This window comes from Cavia porcellus, unplaced genomic scaffold (genome assembly GCF_034190915.1).
Source record: "Cavia porcellus strain 051 isolate PalLab524CR breed Dunkin Hartley unplaced genomic scaffold, mCavPor4.1 scaffold_23, whole genome shotgun sequence".
Classification (NCBI taxonomy): domain Eukaryota; kingdom Metazoa; phylum Chordata; class Mammalia; order Rodentia; family Caviidae; genus Cavia; species Cavia porcellus.
The window spans coordinates 34207678-34229257 of NW_026947506.1; the positions used below are offsets into that span (position 1 = coordinate 34207678).

Below are 21580 nucleotides of genomic sequence, written 5' to 3' on the forward strand. Positions count from 1 at the left end.
GGCTGCCTGCTGCCAGCTTATCCTATCCTTCCAAGGAACCAGCCACTGTCGCCTTGTGTTACCACCCCAGCTGTAGCACATGGGGCTCCTGCCCTGGCGTGAGGGCCTAAAAGACAGAAAAGCCTTTCTTTCCCACCAGTGCAAGAGCCAGGCTACTATGGGTGCTTGGGGCCTTGTTGGCCTTGTTACATGGCATATTGAATGCACAGACTAAAAACCTGCTTCTATCTTTTAGATTCGAAATACTGTTATTTCCTAAGAAACCCTGTGGCAGAACATTATCCAAAACCAATTTCCCCTTTATTCCCCAGTGTGCACACATTCTTCATTCAGCCCGTGATACACTTAATGCAGGGTAGATGTGTTTTCTGTGGACTTTGGCAGCTACAGGCAGACTCTAGGCTTTGCCTACAAGAGGATCCACTTTGGAGGCATCAGATGCTATAAACCAGCCCATGTAGGGAGGCTTCCAGTGGGTGCAGAACAGGACTCCAGGGCCAGCCAACCCCACTGAGAAACCACTTAGTAAACAGAACATAACCTCAGAAAAAGGAGTCCCTTTTTGAAAAACAACTTCTAAATGAAACCTTGCCTATTCATTTCTCAAAAACAAATCTAAAGATGAGACTGGTAGTTCAGCTCAGTTTTTCTGGAGGCACAAAACAAATAAAACACAGCCTCAGCCTCCAGGAACTCTGGTCTGGCAGAGAAGGCCAACAGATAGACAAATACATCTGGTAAGTGCCTGACACAAGAGGCTTATTTATAGGTCCATGGGCATCCAGAGTTGGGCAAGAAGCAAGAGTTAAGTCCTGGGGATCTTCAGAGCTCAGTCTTCACCCCAAAGCCAGTGGCAACCTGGAGGATGGCAGGAGAGGACAGTTTGACCTCCCTGCTGGCAGTGTAGAGTGGATGTGAATAAGTTGGGACATGCAGAAATGCTGGGACAAGGTTCTTGGGTATGGGCAAAAAGTGATGCCAGTTGCAGTAAGGGCACAAGGGCTAGTGGGAAGGGAAGCTCTGCAGGGACCAGAAGCAGGACCAGACAGAGTTTTTAAGCATATGAGTTAGAGGAGTGTGATGGTAGACGTGATGGGCAAGGGGTCCACTGACCCACTGTAGTCTGGTCTGCTTTTGTCTTCCCTGTGACTCAGCATCCTCCACATCCTCTCTGTGCCAGGCTCGCAGGGGACAGCTGTGTCTGGAACTCCTGTGCATCCTCACTGTGAGTTTGTGTCTCTTCTGCAGCCCAAGTAGAAGCCCCATTCTACGAGGAGTGGTGGTTCCTGCTAGTGATGGCGCTCTCCAGTCTGATCATCATCCTGCTGGTGGTGTTTGCCCTGGTCCTGCATGGACAGAACAAAAAGTACAAGAGCTGCGGTGCAGGTTTGAGCTCCACCCAGTGCCATTCCTGTGCCCCCATGTCCCTTCAGCACCCAGCTCCTTGTCTCTGCTGTATTTGCCCTTCCTGCTTCTGCCTTTCCCTTCTTTTGACCTGGAGGACATGACATAGGTACAGTGACTCTACTTTCTGGAGATGGCAGGCAAACTTAAACCAGAGCTCTGGCCTGGTGACCAAGCTCCTGCCTGACTGCCCTCAGCTCTGTCATGAGCACTGCCGCTCCAAATGCATTGGCGTTTTAGTGTGATCAGAAAGAGTAAGCAGCAGACAGATGCCCCTGTCATCTACTGTGATGCAGTGAGTTCAGGGTGGCATGTAGGGTGTTGCAGAGTGTTCCTATGAATCAGCCCCTCTCACAGGCTTGAGCTTGTGCCACACCTTGTTTCCCTAGTCCAGCTCAGACTCTCAGAAAGCCAGGTCATTGTTCTGCTCCCAGCCCAAGTTCCCCACCTGGCATAGAGCATGTGCTAGGTCACTAAATGTTTTTTGCAGAATGCGTCAGTTACAGAAATGAACAAATGAGTGTGGGGTGAGGCTGGTCACAGAAGAGTATATTAGTGTGGACATTAAAAGCAGCCAAATGAATGTGTGTTCCTACAGGGCAGCATCACAGTGGCCTCTTGGTGGAGGAGCACAGACAGGAAAGGAGCAAGGAGAGCCTAGAGGGGGCCAGAAATGCTCCACATTCCACACAGAGATTACAGTGCAAAAGCGCTTAAGCTCAGTGCACCGAATGCATTTTAATATCCTCAGTGTATTAACAAAAATGTGTGCAAGTACCTGTGAGGTCACTTCTTTGCATAACCAGAAAATAACTGTACACCTGCAACCTGTTTTTTACCCATACAGTATCCACCAAAGCTGTAGCTGAGCCAAAGAATATAAATGGGAAACTGAGGCAGGTTTACACATTTGAGTCCAGCCTGAGCAATGTTATAGTGCTTTGTCTCAATATAAAAAGGGACTGGAGAGGTAGCTCACTGGTAGAGAGCCACCTGGGTTCAATGCCCAGAATTAGGGAAAAAAAATGTGGCTGCCCTCTGATATCACCAGATATCTTCCTGAGCCCAGCTCTGTCACTAGGGAACTCCCATTGGTCTGTCTTTTCTTATGATGCTATAAAGATGAGGCTGGCCAGACCAGGCCTCGGTGTATCCCTGCCATGCTGAAAGGGTTAATAAACCCAGGCCCCTAAAAAGCCTTGCCATTTGCTTTGGTAACATTAAGCAATTCATCCCTCAGAGAAAGAATTTTTTTTTCTGTATAAATTCACTTCTAACAAGTGTTCGTGAATCAGATTTTATTCCTGTGGGATTTGCAATATATGAATGGCATGTCATTTTACTGAGTTAATGCTATTACAGAATCCTATGTGTAGTGCATAGAAAATCTCCCTGCTTTTACTCTCCTCCATCTGCAAAACAGACGTGAAAAGGCAGATCTAACCTGAAGCGTCTGATACCTGGATTCACCCTGGAGTATTAATTTAGCATCATAATTGAAGCCTGGGATAGGGGTAGCCTCACAGTGTGCCTACCTTCCTGCCTTAGAGATGAATGGAAATGAAGCCTGTGGCAGGGCGGCACTGCCTACTTCCCTTTCCTGCTTGGGATCCCCAAGCTGCTGTCCTGAGCCCCATTCCTTTCAATTCTGGATCTCACCTGCCCACCTTGGTATATAAGCCCCTGCAGTGGGCAGGTCCATCTCTTACCTGCCATAGCGTCTGCTGGCTTTACTAATGTACACAAAAGCACTGATGGACATGGGAGAGTGCCTGGTCCCCAGCAGAGTGTTACTGGAGTTCTAGGCCAGAAGGCCTGACTGAGAATCCCAACAGGTCTGCCACTTGCCACCTGAGAGTCCAGAGACACAGCTGTGATGAGGAAGAAAGGAAATTACCATTTAATGTGGCCTTGTGAGGAAGCAGGCAGTAGGATCCTGCCCGATCTGTATAATCCCCAGGCATCTAGATGCAGGGACAAGAAACCTGCATAATCAGGCAGCCTGGGTCAGACTGTGACTTCGCTAATTGGAACCTTAGGTCTAGCTCTGTGAGGTCCTCCTGGCTCCAGGGAGGTCACTATTGTTTAAGAGGTCTCTGGTTCCTGCTTAGGGGGCAGCCTCAGGTCTTTCCCTGGCATTCTCTTCCATCGTAGGATGATCTGCCTGCCCACTGCTCCTGGAATCTTAAAAATGTCTTAGTTCCTCTTATCTTCACGTTTTTAGTCTTGAAGTGGGATGAGGGAACTTAAGTAAACTTACAAAATTTAGGACTAACCAATCTCATGTAACCAGTTTTTAGATAGGCACTCATAAGGGACTAGTGTGTCTATGTGCAGTCGAGCAGGAATCTGACCCAAGTTTAAGGTAGCAAAGCAGCCACATGCAACAGGAAGACAGAGAGGCCATGGGTTTATCTTGCTTTCAGTTACGTGTCTGCAGGCCTGGGTAAAGATCGGTGCTTGCTAGTAAAAGCAACCTCAAACTCCGCCATGGAGGAGCCTCTCAGGGTTAACACAGACTCGCAGCACACAGCCAGCAGGATGGTGGGGACCATGGCAGATAAAGTTCACACTTCAAAGAGCATCTCATCCGATAGGGGAAGATCAAAGTCAAAAAGTAGCAAGTATGCATGTGTAAGTTCTCTGGGTGAGTGAAAAGCACGTTAATGGGGGTTGAGGTGAATGCAAAAACAGAGGAGGGAAGAGGGAGGTGCTCTGGGGACAGCAGAGGAAGCACTCTGCCCCATAACACTTGTCTTAGTGTTTTGTGTTGCTAATTACACTGTACTCAGACCGGGTACATTACATACAAAGGAAAGGGATCTGCTTTGTCTCATCTTTCTGGTCCAAGGTCAACGGCTACATCTGGTGTTGGCCTTCTTGCTGACAGCCACATAGGTGGCACATGGCACTAAGAGGAGAGCTTGGGAGGGGCACCTGGCAGAGCAATGAGCCTGCGCTGCACGCAGCCACTTGTGTGAAGGGGCAGTGAGAGAAGATGACACCTAGGAAGGGGCAGAGGCACAGAGCAGGCCGGGCTCAGGGCCAACAGGAGGATTGGGCCCTGTACCAGTTGAGAGGGGAAGCTACTGAGACTTGTGTTTTTCATTTCTTACAGCTTTTTCCATTCTGTCTGCTCATATGTTTTGGAATAAATTTTGATATGTTTTTGAAAATGTATATCAAATGTACAGTTTGACCTGTGTTGACCTTAATTGGAAGACCTGTGCAGCCCTCACTGTCCTTACAGGGAGATTTTTTATCACCTATTTAAAAGGAAACCACCCGGTGCCTTTTCTTTGGCTTTCACAACCATATAAACCTGCTTTTCACTTCTTATTTTATTATATGATTGTGAGGTTTTTTTATTTTGAAATTTGTTAAATATTTAACTTCCCTGACTTTTAATAAGTCTATGCATTCTGAGCACATTTTCATAAAATATTGGCAGGAATGCTGGTATTTGGCAGTAGGCAAAACAAATGCTGAAATGCTAATATTATCACTTCGCTCCAGTGATGCAGTCCCCCCACAGCTCCATCCCCTATCAGCTGTCTGCCTACAGAGCTGAGCATGGCCCCCACAGAAGTGTGTTTTCTGTCTCAGCAGCCCAGCCCAAACAGGATGGCACTGTAGCCCCACAAGATCCTCAACTTTTAACAGCACCATATTATGTGACTTTCTGCCATATTTTAATGCAGACTGCATAGCAACAGGGAAGCACCGTGCAGGGTACAGGGTGAGTGTGGGGCCAGCTGACTCTGCCTCCCGCACCTGCCACACACAGTGTAGTCAAAACCTGTGTGGATCATTCCTGGCAGTAAAACACGGCAATCACTGAGAGTAGCGTTTCAGCCTTCTTCTGGGTATTGCACTATGAAGACAGGAATTTATTGTTGTTATGCACACATGAAAGTTTCATTTAATTATTAACCTTGGGCTTGCTGTGTTATTTCATAAAATAATACATCGAAATGCAAAAGAAAAGGTTTGGGGATTTAGCTCAGCGGCACAGCACCTGCCTGGCAAGCCCAAAGTTGTGTTCATTCCCAATACCAGAAAAATAGTTTCATTTCTTACATTGTTATGTATTATTACATACTATTGTATATAATATAATTATATAGTATGTGTGAGGAAAAAGACAATTCCTTTTCACTCAGTCAAGTCAAAGGTTGGACTCCGATACCCCAGCAGGAATCTTGGAAATTTTGGTGTTTGCAGATTGACTCAGTGGACACGTTAGTAAATGTACTCGCTTTCCTGGCTGGGCTTTAGGTAAGAGCATCTCCAACATGGAGGAGTCTGTGACCCTGGACAATGGGGGATTTGCCGCCTTGGAGCTCAACAGCCGCCACCTCAATGTCAAGAGCACCTTCTTGAAGAAGAATGGGACCAGGTAAGGACCTGGGACTGATTGGAGACTGTGGTGAGGCCAAATGAGAGAACCACAGCAAGGCCACCTGGTCAGCAGAGGTGGGTGCCAGCTGAGGACATGTCCCACACTCATGGACCCACATGTAGCTCACAGTCAGGCATGATTCTGAGGCCACCAGACAGCATGAGATCCAGGAGAGGCAGTTGCAGAGGGACAAAGCTGTTTCCATTGTGCTTCCAGAGATGTGGTGGGACAGGACTTCAGGTATGGACCTTGAGGCCCAGGATACCAGGGCAGCCTTCTGTGTCACCTCGCTGGGCACCTGGGTTTGGGGAACTTCTGGTTCATGCAGCTCTTACCCCAGACTGGTCCAGTCTTGCTCATATCCTAGAAGGAGAGGTTGTTGCCATTTTCAGCCTTTCCTGCATCCCCAGTTTCCCTATGTGGCAGAGTTGGCCCCTCTGCCCTGGCAGGCCTTCTGCCTGCAGTGACCCTCTGCCAGCACTGCCAGGTGGCTGATCCAAGACAGAGCAGACTGCCAAGCTAGATCCCCCTCCTTAGGGCAAGAAGTGGCAGTATCTGATCATATCTTTCATTCCATTCGTCTGCTGAGAGGCAGGTGTTTCCTGTTGTATCATGGAAATGTGAAAAAGCAATCACATAATTTCAAGACTAAGAGGAACTTGCCACAGAGAATTTTAAAATATTATACATTATGCTCCCTTGTTGCAGATGTCTGCTGTGGCTCCTGGGAAGAGTGGCTGGTGGCTTTGAAGCACATAGCCTGAGGACAACTGTGGGTTAAGTCTATGCACGTCCTAGAAAGAGAGGAAAGGCAGTCAGTGGTGACACTGGAAGGTCCTAGCCTACTGAGAGTTCCCCGAGGGGTCCCTATGAGGAAAAACAGCCATCTTGTGTCACTGGCAGGGAGTCCATGTGGCTCAGGGGCTGTCTTGGTGGCGCTTATGAGCTTTACAGGAAGGGGTAAAGAAGGGGAAGCCTTCCAAAGTGAAGCCTGAGGAGAAGAAGCTGTAGCTGCAGCCACTGCATGTGGGCAGCCCCAGAGACTTCGTGGGGTTTATGGATCCAAGATTCCTCCATATGTGAGGTTCCATGCCCCTTTCATGTGCTGTGCTCATTCTTAAGGGCCGCCAGATTGGGAGTGGTGGTAGGCATGGACCCTTGAACCACCAGGTATCACACCCTCAAGCATTTGTAAGTGGCTGTCTCTGAACCTCAAGGTCATGCTTCCACGTAAGCAACCGCATGCCCAAAATCAACTTCTGCCTTATTCAGCCAACTGGCAGAACACAGGACATGGCTTCCCAATGGTCTTCGGCAGCCAGAGGTCCTCAGCTCAGCAGCCTACAGTGGCACCATTTCTGGGCAAAGGGCCCATGGGCTCAGTTCCTTTATCAGGGTTAACTGGCTTCAGTGAAGGTCCTGGACTTCCTGGCAGGGCCACAGACAAAAGCAAAACCAAACCAGACAGGAAGATCAGCACTTCCTAGGGTTTTTACATAAATCATTACCTTTTAGGTCCTAGACCCCGCTGAGTAGGACAGAAGAAAGAGTCTTGTGCTGGGGAGGGGTCTGCACACTTGTGGGGCTCCATGGAGGACAGAGACCTTCAAGATGGCCAGGGCACAAGGATCAGGTCCTCCAGCACAGAGTCTAAGGTTCCTTTAGAATGTGGCATGGTTGGTTCCCTTCTTGGTTTGTGCTGAGGCACCAGTTTCTCTGTGGAAGGCACCATGTTATCTTCTCAGCTAAAATAGTTTACCCAAATGATTATAGGACAAAAGGAGTCTTTCCCAAAATAAGTTATCTCTGAGGTAGGGAAGGAGGCCTGTGGGCCTTCCCTGGTCCTTTCCTGGAGAAACTGGGACATAGCCAATCCCAAGTAAGATAGTAGCTGTGGTGTAAGATCAGGGGTTTCTGACCCCTGTCTTCCCAGAGTCTTTGCCCAGGGCAAAGATGTCTTGGCCAGTGGCTTCTCTGGGCTCAGATCACCAAGAATGACTTTCCCATGGGGATATAAAAGGTCACCCTGTGTGCAGCAACCCAGCTCTCTGTCAGGTCCTCACAGCATGAGGGTCCTGGATGTGATCACAGTCCCATTAAGGACAACAACAGCACCACCTGCCATGAGGAACTAAGAAGTGCTCTGCCCTGCCCCACTTAAAGATTAATTGGGTCTATGCTCAGGCTTCCTCCCCAAGTTGTAATTTCTCCACCTGAAAAAGAGAAGCTGGGCCTTCAGTCAGTTGCAGGTTGAGCATCCCCAGGACATCCATTTTCTATTGCTGTGTGACAAGTGACCACAGACATAGCAGCTAATGCTAGCATACAGTTACTGCCTTATGGTGTCCTGAGCAGGAGTGTGGGCCCCTGCAGCCTCCCTGGCGGGGAGCCAGCATCACCAAAACCGCATTCTCTGTGCACCTAGGCAACCGACCTTTCTGTGCTCCTCAGGTTTCCTTGTGACCCAGTGACTGATAGTCCCAGTTTCTTTGTACCCGTGGCTAGAGGCCACTCAGTCCCCTGCTAGGGGGCTTCTCCACAGGCCATTCACTAAGGCTGCTTGGCCCCGCAAGGCCAGTTGGAGCATCTCTATCACCAGTTGGCTGAGCCAGGCTTTCATAAATGTCATGTAATTTTGGAGATAGGGAGGGAGACAACTCCTCCCTTTCCATACAAGGAACCCCAGAAAGGCTCTGAGACCCCTCCCCTCCCCTGTGCTCCAGCAGTTGGGAGCGTGTCACAGCTCAGCCCACACTCAAGGGGCCAAGTGGCACAGGGGCCAGTGTTAGAGACATCTGGGAATTCTGGCCGACAAAGATCTAAAGCTACAGCAACCTCTGTGTCTCTCTGGCTCCAGCCCTGAGTCATGGTCTCCTCTGTAGCAGGAGACCAGTTGTGCACACTTCCCTGATGCCTTCCTGTGGTGGAATCCAATCCACACCCCTTGGCTCGGCAAGATCAGACCACTTATCATGACCCTGTGCTCAGCCCCATCTGTCCCTGTGGTCAACAGGCTCCTGATCAGCAAGGGCTGCTCTTCAGGCCCCAGCTGGCCAGTGCTCAGAATGTTTTGCACCGGTTGTCAGAGGTGGTGACAAGGACATGGCCTTCTTCACATTCTGTCTGGACCCAGGCCAAATAGCAGGGGTGACCTATGCCATCCATCTCTATCCCAGGTCCCCACCCCGGCCAAGCCCCGGTGGACTGCGCTACTCTGATGAGGACATCTGCAACAAATACAATGGTGCTGTGCTCACGGAGAGCATGAGCCTCAAGGAGAAGTCAGTGGGCACATCGGAATCTGAGGTCAGTGTGCGCCTGCATCCCCCACCTTCATAATGAGCCTTCAGCAAGACATCTCGGCTCTTTTACTCTCACAGCTACCCAAGGAGCAGGCAAAGCTGGTGACAAAGACCCTACTTTACAGATGAGGAAAGCATGAGAGCCAGAGCTCAGATCCACAGTCCATCTTGGGCCCATCAGCGCTTCCCACACAGGCTGGGCAGAACAGAGGCACCAAGCCAATTCATGGGGGTCCACTGCTGAAAACCCCTAGAGCTAAGATAGGCAAGGCAAGGCAGGTCCTTTCTCCCAGCAAGGAGCAGCTTGCAGAGCAGACTCTGATGTTGACTGAGCATGGTCACTAGCTAAGCGAGCCTCTGAGATCCTTTACAGGCACTAGAGCCACTCTACAAGGGCAAGGCTGGGGTCCAGTGAGGCCAGCAGCTGCCTGATACACATCTGTCTGGCAGCCCATGCCACATCTGTCTGCCCTCAGCAGTGCACATGGCATTTTCTGGAGGCTGCCCCATCATGCATCTTGGTGGTCCCTGGATGGGGGCTAGAGCAGCAGGGAGCCTGAGTCCACAGCCCTGAGAGGGGTGGAACCCCTACCCCCAAATAGGTGCTGCCTACTCACCCTGGCCTTCCCATCCTACCCAAGAACCTCCTGTTCTTGCCTTCTTTTGTGGAAGAGGAGTTTTACACAGCTGTTCCAGATCGGCAACATGTCCTTTGCCTAGCCAAGTAGTGGCCCAGAGACACAGAAGCTTTCTGGGGGTGTCACCCTGCCATGTTCCAGGGCCCATCCACCTCAGACCTTGTCTTAGTCTTTTCCATCACCTACCCAGCAGGACATGTCTGGTGCTGCACCAGGGAGCCATGGGAGCTCTGAGCGGGGCTCAGTGCACCCCAGAAGAATGCCTTGTCTCAGTAGCTTACATTGCCAGCCCAAACAGCTGCAGAAAAACTGTCTCCACAGCCCGGAGTGTTTTGTTTCTGATAGACTAAGCCTTGAGAGAGATGAAAAACATCAAGCCATTTGCCATACACACAGGCCGGTACCACTTCCCAGGCTAGTACTCTAAATCAATATTTAATCTAAAATAAGTTCACCTTCATTCTGACCTGAATTCAGGCCTTATTGAGCCCCAAGGCTCAGTACCATGGCTACTTTTCAATTGTGGTTTATATATGAGTTCCAGGGAGCGCATGCAGGAGGGAATGGCAAAGCTAGCTGGGCTCGTTCTGCATGTCCTATTTTCAGAGGATGCTGGTTATTCACAGTGCCTTTGCCTTGATGTGGCAAAAAGAGCACATGGTAATACAAGTATCTCAAAAGGGAAGAGAAGTCCAGAGTGTCATAACCACTTGTACCTAAAAGCAGCATGGACAGAAGGAGTGAGATGCCCTTCAGGAGGACTTCCATCTCTGTTCAAAGTGATGTACCTCCTGGACGCTGACAGTGTCTGAGCTGACTCCCAGCCCCCCACCCTCTGGAGTCCTCAGGCACAGTGCAAGACATTGATGGCCACTGTGCACTAGTGCTGGGTGCACCAGGCAAGTGTTGCTTTGGGGGACTAAGCACCAACCAGGTCAGGCTCCAGGTTACCCTCTACATGCCAACAGATGAGTGTCCCCGTGTTCAGGAGCTGCCTCATGCAGCAGAAAGGAAATAGGACTGGTGGCTATGTAGGTCTTTGGATCCCCAGAGCTTGGCTGATCCTGTCTCACCTTCCACTGTCCACTCCAGCCACAAGCTACCTAGTGGCTAGTATGCTCCTGCGCAGCCAGAATTGGATTCACAAAGTTTGAACTGTTATAAAAGCATTTTTAACACAGACTAATGGGAAGTATTTGGTCTACTTTTCTACTCAGATGAAAGATTAATAAATGCACTCAGGCGCTGAGCTAGGCAAACCAGTGCATTCATACATTAGACTTACATATGTACACACTTGTACATACCTAAATGCAAGCATGCACATGTGCGTACGCGTGCACACACACACAGACAGGTAGGAAGGGGTGAGTTTATGAGAGGAGAGGGAAGCAAAAGGAGAGGGGACAGGCAGAGGAGGAAGGAGAAACTTGGGACCCAGACTACATAGAATTCTGCAAGGAGGTGGTTATGTCCTTATACAATAGAGGCAAAACATGAGGCTAAAAGAGTCTGAATGCTTTTCCAAGCACTTGTTAATAAGCTCAGCTGAACATCTGGCTTCAACTTCGTGTTCCCACCGGACTTGCCCCTCAGAGCTGAATTGCTGTGGCACAGCCATGTGACCAAGCAACCAGGGCCTTGATCCAGGCTGCCTGCTCCCATAGGAAGCCCTGTGCTCAGGGGAAAGGGCTCCTTTATCTTCCCACAGAGGCACATCATGGTTTTCAAGATAAGGTCTTTTAAGTCTAATTGATTTGCCATCTTCTGCCATCTATCAATGTACTGAAGCTTCCAACTGTTATTGCTGAATTATGTATTATTCTTTTTAATTGTTAGCTTTAATTTCATGTATTTTGGAGCTCTACGGTTAGATGCATATGTGCTTATATGTTGTTAAGTGTTTTTCAAATCTCTTTTATCCTTATAGCATGCACCTCTTTGCCTCCATTAACAATTTTTATTTTAAGTACTTTGTCTACTAGTGGTGTGGCTACTCTAATTCTCTTATGGTTACTGCCCACAAGTATGTCATTTCCATCCTTTTACTCTCAACCCATGTGCCTTTGAATTCAAATGTGTCCTTTTTAAGCACCATGTAGCTGGATAATGTTATTTTAATTATTCTGCTCATCTCTGCCCATTGACTGGCTTATTTAATCAATTCACATTTAATGTAATTATTACTTAGATATAATTTACATCTATCCTTTTGACATCTGCCTTCTGTATGTCTCATATGTTTATTCTCCTATTTTCATTGCTGCTTTCTTTTTGATTAATGGATATATTCTAGTGTACCACTTTAATTCTCCCACTTTTGCTTTTATTATACTTTTCAGTTATTTTTAACAGCTTTCTCTATATTACTATCTACTCCAGATTTATCCCAAATGTCAATGACACATATAAACTTATATTTTATTATACATAATAAATGTCAATGACACATATAAACTTGTATTTTATTATACATTATGTCCATATATGTTACAGACTGAAGAATACATGTTCGTAATTATTATATTATATGATTATATGTCTCAAAGAAATTGCAAGAAGAAAGGAGAACAAGTACATACTTAAGACAGTTTGTCATTTAACCTTATTGACTATTTTTGGCCCTTTGCATTTCCTTATATGGATTCAAGTCATCAACAGGTCCTTTGTGCTACATTGTTCACTATATTACATTTCTGTAAGTTATAAGCCCAACAGTATAATTATATACATATTTCCTCTTTTTCTTTGAACAGCACTGTAACAGTTGCTTGTGAAGTCTTTGCCTGGTTAATCTGATACTCAGGCCCTTCACAAGCTACCTGTGTTTCTCCCTGTGTATTGTATCTTCCTGGGTTTTCCTGAAAACAGATCATTATAGATAATATCTTATGGCAGCCCCGAATACTGATATCTGGCCCTCTGTGGTCTGCTGGGCACCTTTGGGAACTCACAACCCAGGGTCACATCTAATCACATTCCCTCCTTCCATGGTTTCCTAGGAAACAAATGCACACCACAACTTCACATCATGCATGAATCTTAACAACAAGACCTGTAACATTTCCTTTTTGTCAATAATTGTCTCTTAGTAAAATATAGCCCCAATAAGTCATATAAATAATAAACAGAGCTGCTGGTAGAGGGTGACATTTTCATGCCATTGTTCATCAGGAACCAATGCAAGGTCTAAGCAGGAGCCAGAGGCCTGACTTTTACCTCCAGCTCTGGTGATGTCTGTCATCTGACCCTGGGTACCTTCTCACTCTTCCTGCCCAAATGAAAAGCAAGAAGCAAAAGAAGCCTCTCTTAGTCTCCCATCTGAATGTCTTTCTATGCCATGGTTTTGCTGTCTGGTTGGCCTTTGGAGCCATTTGGCCACTCACTTCCCAGCTGTGTCCCTATACTGAGAACCCTGCCTTCTTAGATGCACAGGGGTGACTCCTGGATAAGGCTCTGACTGGTTTAGCACAAGTCACTACACCCTGAAGGATGAGCCATTCAGTCCATGGGGCAGAGGAGTGGCTTCCTTTCAAGAGGGCAGGGCCCAGACACCTGCAAAGCAGGCACTCCCTACCTGTGTCTCCCTTCTGGACATTCCCTAGCACCCACATTGGTCACAGCTCCCTGTCTAGATACTATAGCATGTTTAGACACTTGGTTGATAAAATACATAGTGGTATACCTAAGGAGTCTTGAGTAAAATGACATTTTATTAATCACATAGAAATGAGTACAGGCAGGGGGGAAGGACATAGACTCCTTTCATTCTCCAAGTGGTTCAGAATGTCCTCTTAGAAATGCAGACTCCTGGGAGAACGCTGCAGTCCACCATAGCCCCTAGGCGCACCTGCTAGGAACCTGCTTCCCAATGGCCCTACCACGGCAGGAAGAGGGATAGGCAAAGGTCTCAGGAGGGCAGAGGAGCCCCAAGGGCATCAGGTGGGTGCCAGACATATCAGAGGCATGGGTCACTGCAGTGGAACTGGAAGCACAAAGTCTCACTGAATTTGATGGTTTCTCCACCACCTATAGAACCTTCATCCAAGACCCACTGCCATAAACACTGGCCTCTTACTGAACAGGCAGATGTCCCTCCTCTGTTTCTCGAAAGGCTCTATTCCTGCTGACTTTAGCTGAGATACTGGCATAACTGTGGCCCCAGTGTGGCCCTCCTGGTGTGACCTGAGAAAACCACTTGAATTTTTATTGATTCTTCCAGGCCCAAAATGAGGAGACAGAATTCACTCAATGCTTCTTGCTTCTCTCCATTGATTCAGGGAAGTTGAACAGGGATCCCCCGGCACCCAAGGATGCACCCAGAGGGATAACAAGATTTGTGAAGCCCGGAACAGAGTTGCCCTCCCATTCCTCATATTTTTCAGCACTTCCTTCCCCAGTCAACATCTAAGGACATGGCAAGCTCAGGTCAGGGCTGACAACATAGAGTCCTCTAGCTTCTCTTGGTGATCCCTGTCAGCTCCCCTCCTCATCTCAGTTTACATAGAGCTTTGCCTCCTAAGCCACCTTAGGACCTCTGGCAAACAGCTAAGGACACATGTTAAACAGCAGCCGCAGGTGTGCATCCCTGATCTCTCAGCAGAAGCTTTGAGGTCGAGCATATTTCCGTGAAGCTCAGGTTGAAACTCTCAGTGCCATGTGGCATCTGCAGTGGGCCAGTAGTGATCAAATATGTGACTATTTCTGCAGCAAAACACAAAGGTGCTCACATCAAATCAGCTCTTGGCTCAGCTCAGGAGAACCACCAAGACCGGTTCTGCTCAGGTCCCACTTTGTCACCAACAGACCAGCCAGAGAAACTTTTGATTTTCAGAGCATTATAGCCTTGGGGTCATGGGTTGGGGTCAGAGAATTTTGTTGGGTTTGGCTGATGCAGAGGAAACACCTGGAGCTGGAGTGAGGTCCTGTCCACAGAGGGTGATGGGCTCAGGGGTGACTCAAGCCTCCTCTTCTCCTCCATGCCCAGGAACGAAGCCCTACAGCATAACACTGTCACATGGCTGCAGAGCTCCTGGGTTAATCTGGAGCACGCTGAGAGTTCACTAAGACAGAACCTCTGAAATGTGTGTCATTACAGTTAGGTCACAGAGAGACTGTGCCTCTGCACACAGGGTGTACTTTCAGCCCCACGTTTATGGACCTCTGACGATAAAAACACAGAAGGACAGCTGCACTCAGCTGCTGCAGCACAAACAAACCACATCGATGTCCGCCAAAACCCCAACACTGTGTCTTGCTGTCAATTCTGAGGGACTCTTCCACTTGGAGTATAACTTTCAGTCTGTGTCTGAAATTCCCTGGAGGCTGCAGCTCTGCTCTGTGTGTCCCAGGGGTTCCTACAGCTCCAGGGCAGGAGACTCACTCAGGCCATGCTTCTTGCAGAATGGTGAAGGTAACTCATCCCAGCCTCTCAGGCCAGGAGACTCAGACCAGCAGCCACCAGCACTCCCAGAAGCCAGGACCCTGCCTGTCCTCTGTATGAAAAGGGGAAGGCAGCAGCTTCCAGCCCTCATCCCCAACCCAGGAGGAAGCAGATCCGACACCTCTGGGGTGGCAGCTTTTCCTCTTAAGAATATTTATCATCCGGAAGTGGTGCTCTAACTGGGGCCACAGCCTCCTCGCTCATCCTACATCCACATGACGCCCCAGTGGGCCAGCAGCTCCTGGCCACTGAGAGCTTTGAGTATGTGTGTGTAGGGAGGTAGTAGAAATTGAACCTAGGATTTTCACACTGAGCTACATCCCAGGCCTTCTTTATTTTGAGAAAGGGTTTCACTAAATACCAAGTTGACCAGGCTGAGTCCAAACTTAAAATTCTCCTGCCTCAGCTTCCCAAAGTGCTGAGACTACAGGCATGCACTGCCACACCAGCTCTCTGGGAGCTTCTAAAGCAGATGTATTCCCACCCCCTGGACCATACCACAACCTGCCCTCTAAGCCGCTGTGATTCTGAGTCCCAGGTGGGCTGCCCACCCCAACTAAGTCTGCTGCAGAGGGAAAGGCAGGTGGGACTGAGCCCTCAAGAGATGGGGCCCTGGAGCACAGGGAAGAGACACGCTCTGTTGCAACTCTGACTGAAGCATAAGGAATGGAGCAGGACACCATGTGTCCCCAAGATGAGGTCCCTTCATTTTGGCAGGGGCAAGGGAGGAGAAGCCCTGCCAGGTCACACTTCCCTGCTTCCCCCTTGAACTTAAAAGTGCCTCCACCATCCACTGCGGGCAGTGCCAGGCTGCAGCCCTGCCAGGTGGCTCCTGAGGGGCTCAGAAAGCCCACAGAACCTCAGGTGAGAGCCCCAGGTGGGGATGTGGCACCGGTCAGGAAAACTGGGTGCCCCCTCGGTCTTAGGAAACCCTCCCTCTACCTTCTGCTTTAGTCCTTCCTCTAACAACATAACCCAAAGAACCATAAAATAATTTTGCTTTAAGAAAATGAGCATAGAAAATGCAGACTAAATATTTTTTCTTCCAGCTTACTTTATAAAAGAGCAGAGCCCCAAACAGGACAGATCCTCAGAGGCCTCCGGGATGCCTATCCAGCTTTCCTGCTGGCACCTGGAGGGTGATGGGATCTCCCGTGCCAGGAATGTAGAGTAGTTTGCCCAGCTTCCTTCCTCAGGAAGGAGGTTCCCTCAGGTTCCCAAGGAACCTCCCTACTGGGGCTCCTGGATGTGATGCTGTTCCCAAGGTGAGACCTCCCCACCTCTGTGAAGCTAGAAAACCCTTTCACTTTGGTCCACAACAGTGTCTCAGTTTCCTGCAGGCCTGAGGCCCAAGTTCTTCCTGTTCCTACTGTGTTTCTGGGTTCTGCTCCTTTGGGAGTATCCTGTGGGCCAAGTAGATCTCTCCTGGGCCTTCTAGAGCAGGGAACAGAAGGCAGGAAGTATGTGACAAACATGCCACCCTCATCTTAGATGACTCGCTGTCCAGCCTTGAGGTCTAATCCTGCTTCCTGCTTGGCCCACAGCTGTCCCCAACCCCTGGGACTCATGCTGTCATTCTCCTGCAGGCCTCCGACTCGGACTATGAGGACGCACTGCCCAAACACTCCTTTGTCAACCACTACATGAGCGACCCCACCTACTACAACTCCTGGAAGCGGAGGCCCCCTGCCGCAGCGCCTCACAGGTACGAGGCAGTGGCAGGGGCTGAGGCGGCTCAGCACCCACACCCAGTCATCACCACACAGAGTGCGGGCGGAGTCTACACCCCAGCTGGCCCTGGCACCCGGGCCCCTCTCACCGGCTTCTCTTCCTTTGTGTGACCCCAGGCCAACACCGGGCAAGACGGATGCGGACCTTCCGGAGTCTATTTTTGTTAAGACAACCAACTCCAGGAACTGAGCTGAGGTTTTTGTTTAAAAAGAAAAAATTCTGATAAGCGCGATTTTACCTACTCGTGAACACTAGATTTCAATTAGGAAGGTTTTTTTAATGGCTTTTTGTAACACCACTGCAGAAAGCAGGGCTCTTTGTTGTTTTCTTTTCTTTTTAAGAGAAGGTTTGCCCCTGGTGCAGTGGCTCGGCACCACCCAGCCCTGGGCTTCTCATCCTCCAAGCCACCAGAGGTGACAAGAGACAGGAGGTGGGGTCCTCGGAATGGAGCCCGGGCCTGCTCCATCTCTACCTCCTCTTCCCAGAACCAGCTCTGTATTTGGACAACTCGGGCTCCTGGTTTGCTGGCTCACTTGCTGCTGGGGTGTAGTGAGCAGGCACTTTGACCAGGGCTCAGTTAGAGTTTTGTGGCCCAACTCAGACCAGTTCAGAGATTTTCTCACTCCGCAGTTTCCAGGTGAAAAATCAGCTTTAAGGTGTCTGGAGTGGGGTGCATTAGGGGTGAGCAGTTGGAAGGTGGTGTCCTCCACTCTGCCGGGGCTCAGCTTGGCTTCTGTCATTCTGGTGGTGAAATATTCAGGGCTTTACTTTCTTCCCTTCTTTCTTTCAAGTTGACAGAGCAGGAACAAGACCTCCTCCCCTCGCTCCCAGGCCAGCCAGGTCCTTCAGTGAACTTCCTGTGACAGCACACGGCCCACCCCGCTGACAGACAGTGAGCCGGCATTTGCAGAGTTGCTTGTTCTGTAGGAAGTGTGCATTGTTAACCAGAGTATTTTTTAAATCTTTTTATCTTTTTTTAAACTATGTCACATGAAATGAATGCATCTTTGCTGTCTCCAGGTGCCTTTTTATTAATTGTTCAGCTTTGTACGTGGGAAAGATGAGAAGCAACCGTATCTCCAAATAAAGCAAAACAGCTCTGAGACCCGGGCCCTTAGTCACCGCGTGCCCCCTGGGCTGGCCACCTATGCACCTGGGGGAACAGTCCTCCCGTTCATCCCCTTGCTCTTGACAGCTGCCCCTGCTTTGACTGCCAGCGCTGCTGCCCCAACCCCCATTCACGGCCAGCTTGTAACCTTAACAGGTTTTCTGGGAACAGTTTTTCTTTAATTGTCACTGTTTTAATATTTTTAGCTAAATGAAAATAGTATGAGCTACTTTGGAACACTTAAGGGTTCTGACCACGGCTGTGCCTCTGGCCCTTCCCTCTCCTTTTGTGACAGGTAGCTGAGGTCAGTGCCTCAGCCAGGGACCAGGTCTGGCTGGATGTGACCAGAGGGCTACTAATACCAGGCAGCATGTGCAGCCCAGTACTCATGAGCACCCCACATTTCCACCTTTTGGTGACACTGGTGACCCTCTGTCAATGCCCGAAACACAGCGGGATGAGGCAGGCATCGTCCTCCCAGGGACCCCAGTGCCCAGAGGGTGGGGACTTGCTGGGCCATCACCTGGCCAGTGTCACCAGGAAGCCAGTTCCATGGCCACATGTAGGCTAAGGGGTGGATAGTGTCTGGATTCCTGCTTTCGGAGTTTCCAGGTGTGGCCCCAGGAGACCAAGGAGAGGTTGTGTGGTGCTCCATGTATTGCAGGAACATGCAGTTGAAGTTTTTGTGGAGGAATTTCCAGATAAGTACCCAAGGCTTCCCTAAAACAGGTGTGAAAAGAATCCTCTCTCCCTTTCTATTTTCCTCCCTCTCTCCTTTCCTTCTTTTTCTGGATGGAAGGGGAAATATTCTAAACCAAAAATCCCAGACGCTCTGCCCAAAGCCACTTCTGTGTGAGAACTGCCATCCACAGTCCAAGGTCGGGGGATGGCCTCAGTGGACAGAGCTGTCTCCTGCCCGTCACCCAGAAGCAAGGAGTGGACAGGAGACCACAGGGTGGCCACATGAACTTCCAGGAAGAGAACCCTGCACGAAGAGCTGGGCCCCCACCGTGCACTTTGCTCCTAAGCCATAAGGAAATCGCTTTAATGAATGAGGACAGCGCTGAGGACACCTTGGTCTGCTGTGTGGTTTTGCTCTTGGTTTCTCATGGCAATGACGTGGCACTTTTTTTTCAGACTCCTATTCCCTGTGCTCTCAGTAAACTTGTTTTTATAAGCAGTGGTCTTCTGAGGCTGCTGTGGCCCCGTAGCTGCTGAGAAATTGTTGTCATTGACTGTGGTCCAGCCTGTCACTCTGAGGAACTGACCCGAATGAGCTGCCTGCATCCGAGGAGCAGGGCAGGAGCCTCCAATTAGATTTCCACCCTCAGAGCAGGGTGGACACTGAGGCGTGTTCCATCCTCACCTCCCATCTCCAGGGAGAATAGGAATGTGGACACTGGATTGAAGCCTCCGTTTTGACCACAGGACAAGCAACAGTTCCATAACTGAGGCGAGGAGAGGGTGTGCCTGTTCTCTCTCCATGGAGCTGAAAGCCAGCCCTGAGCAGCTTCAGGACCAGCAGTCACCTCCCCGCAGCCACAGAATCAGGAGTTAGGCTTGTGCTGCACAGTGAGTGGCCCTTCCCAGTGCACACGGTGGAGCCACAGGACAGGTACACGCAGGTGTCCAGAGAGGGCCCCTCTGTGTACATGGGTCCTGACTGCCCTGTCTTCCCACCTGCCCCTCCATCTCTCCCCTCCCTGCTTGTCTTACCCCAGAGGAAGAAGATGAGATGGAGGGTGGAAGCCTCTCCCTCACCGGCCCTGGGAGAAAGCACTCGAGACACCAGGCGCCATGCAGAGTGCATTTGCCACCCACGCGGATGGCACTTGTTGTCATAAATGTCCTTCAAGGCTGCGCCTGTGCGTGAGTTCACCTGGCGTCAAGCATGCGCTGGAGGTGCACTGTGGTGTGGAGCATGGTTCTTCTTTTTACATGTTTTGGGCGCACAGTGCAGCTGTCCCTGATGAACAACTGTCTGCACACCTGGCCTGGACACCTTCAACTCTCAGAGCTTAGGAAGGTCCCAGGCAGAGGTGAGAACGGCATGGAAATGCACCGAGGTGCTCGTGTGCACCCAGTGCCACCTTCCCATTTAGAGAGAGCTCAGGGCACTTCTGCATTTCCCCTAAAACATTGTCTGAAATTGTACGGAAAACCAGATTTCATTTAAAAGAAAGGGACAAAAACACAATCTAACAACTTGTAGGAAGGCAGAGAGGTGCTATTGGTACAATTTTTAATAAAAATATTATTTTGTTCCTTAAGTGCTTGTGATTTTCTTCAAGTATTGAAGGAATGACCCCAGAGTCATTAGGAACATTCCTGAATCCTAAGGCTGTAAATAGGATCCATTAAAGCACGCACACATGCACACACCCCTACCTGTGCCTTTCAGGAACCTGCTCCTTCTGCACACGAGGTAGGCAGAGAGTCCACCCCAGCTGAATGAATTCAGAGGGCAGCCCCTGTGGGAGCACCCTTGCCATGTGGCAGCTGATTCCAGAGCCAGCCAGTCCCACATGCCACCCCCACCACCAAGGCTTCACAGGTGCCAGGAAGGGGAAGAACTGCTTGTATTAAACTTGACTTTGAGTAGGTAGAAGGTGGAACATGAGGGAGCCAACCCTGCACTTGCAGGAGCCACTATCAACAAGAGAGGGCTCCACTTGATCTTGTCACCTGTCACCTCCCACCCAAGAAAGATTAAAGATCCCAAAGCCTGGGTCACACTCAGACCAATTGAGTCAGACCCTCTGGGGATTGGACCCAGGTACCTGATTAGTTTTGAAAGGTCTCCAAGGGCTGGGGATTTAGCTCAGCGGCATAAGCACCTGCCTTGCAAGCAGGCAGTCGTGAGTTCGATCCCTGGTACTGCTAAAAACGAAAAAGACAAAAAAAAAAAAAAAAAAAAAAGAAAGGTCTCCAGGTGACAGCCACAGAAGCCAAGTTCAGAAAAGGCAGCTGCTGCCAGCCGTAGGGAAGAGGAGGCAGCAGAGAAGGGACAGCCCTGGGTTCCCCCTTACCAACTTTGCCCTTTTAATCCAGAAACAGCCACAGCCATAGATTTGCCTAGGCAAGACTGTCATTTTTCTTTCTTTTTCCCTGCCAGTTTCTTTTTATATCTCAACCTCCCCTCAGCCATAACCTGGAATTAAAATCTGTACATTTTCTACCATCTCCAGCAGTTGTGAAATTTCAGCTGTCACACACAAGGTAAGTGACACTGACCAAATAATTCTGTGTGCCAGAGTTTGTCCTGCTTGTTAATCCACAGATTCCCCACCAGGTCCTTAAAGGTAGCTAGAGTCAGAGGTCCCGTTTCATAGATGAGGAAGCACACAGAGGGATGAAGCCATTGGCCCCAGGGAGCCAGCACCAGGGGGCAGCTCCAGGCCCAAATGTGGGCCAGCGGGGGCTCCAGAACCTGGTTGCACCACTTCCCAATAGGCCACCACTTGTACCTAAGATTTCCTTGAATCCCTGGGCAGTTAGCCCTGCAGATAGCACATGCTGCTTGGTGCATCTCAGAGCTGCCATTGTCCCCTC

The 21580-nt window shown here is 49.5% G+C and overlaps 1 protein-coding gene across 2 annotated transcripts in view; it reads left to right on the forward strand.

Moving 5' to 3' along the window:
* Positions 1-20298, forward strand: part of Sdk1 (sidekick cell adhesion molecule 1) — an 892505-nt gene extending 872207 nt beyond the window's left edge. For both annotated transcript variants that reach the window (XM_063234098.1, XM_063234100.1), the window contains 4 exons: positions 1249-1386; positions 5683-5803; positions 8983-9112; positions 16776-20298. In XM_063234098.1, the coding sequence (XP_063090168.1) occupies positions 1249-1386; positions 5683-5803; positions 8983-9112; positions 16776-17030 (644 nt within the window). In that variant the 3' untranslated portion in view covers positions 17031-20298. The remainder of the gene's footprint in view (positions 1-1248; positions 1387-5682; positions 5804-8982; positions 9113-16775) is intronic.
* The last annotated feature ends 1282 nt before the right edge of the window (positions 20299-21580 follow it).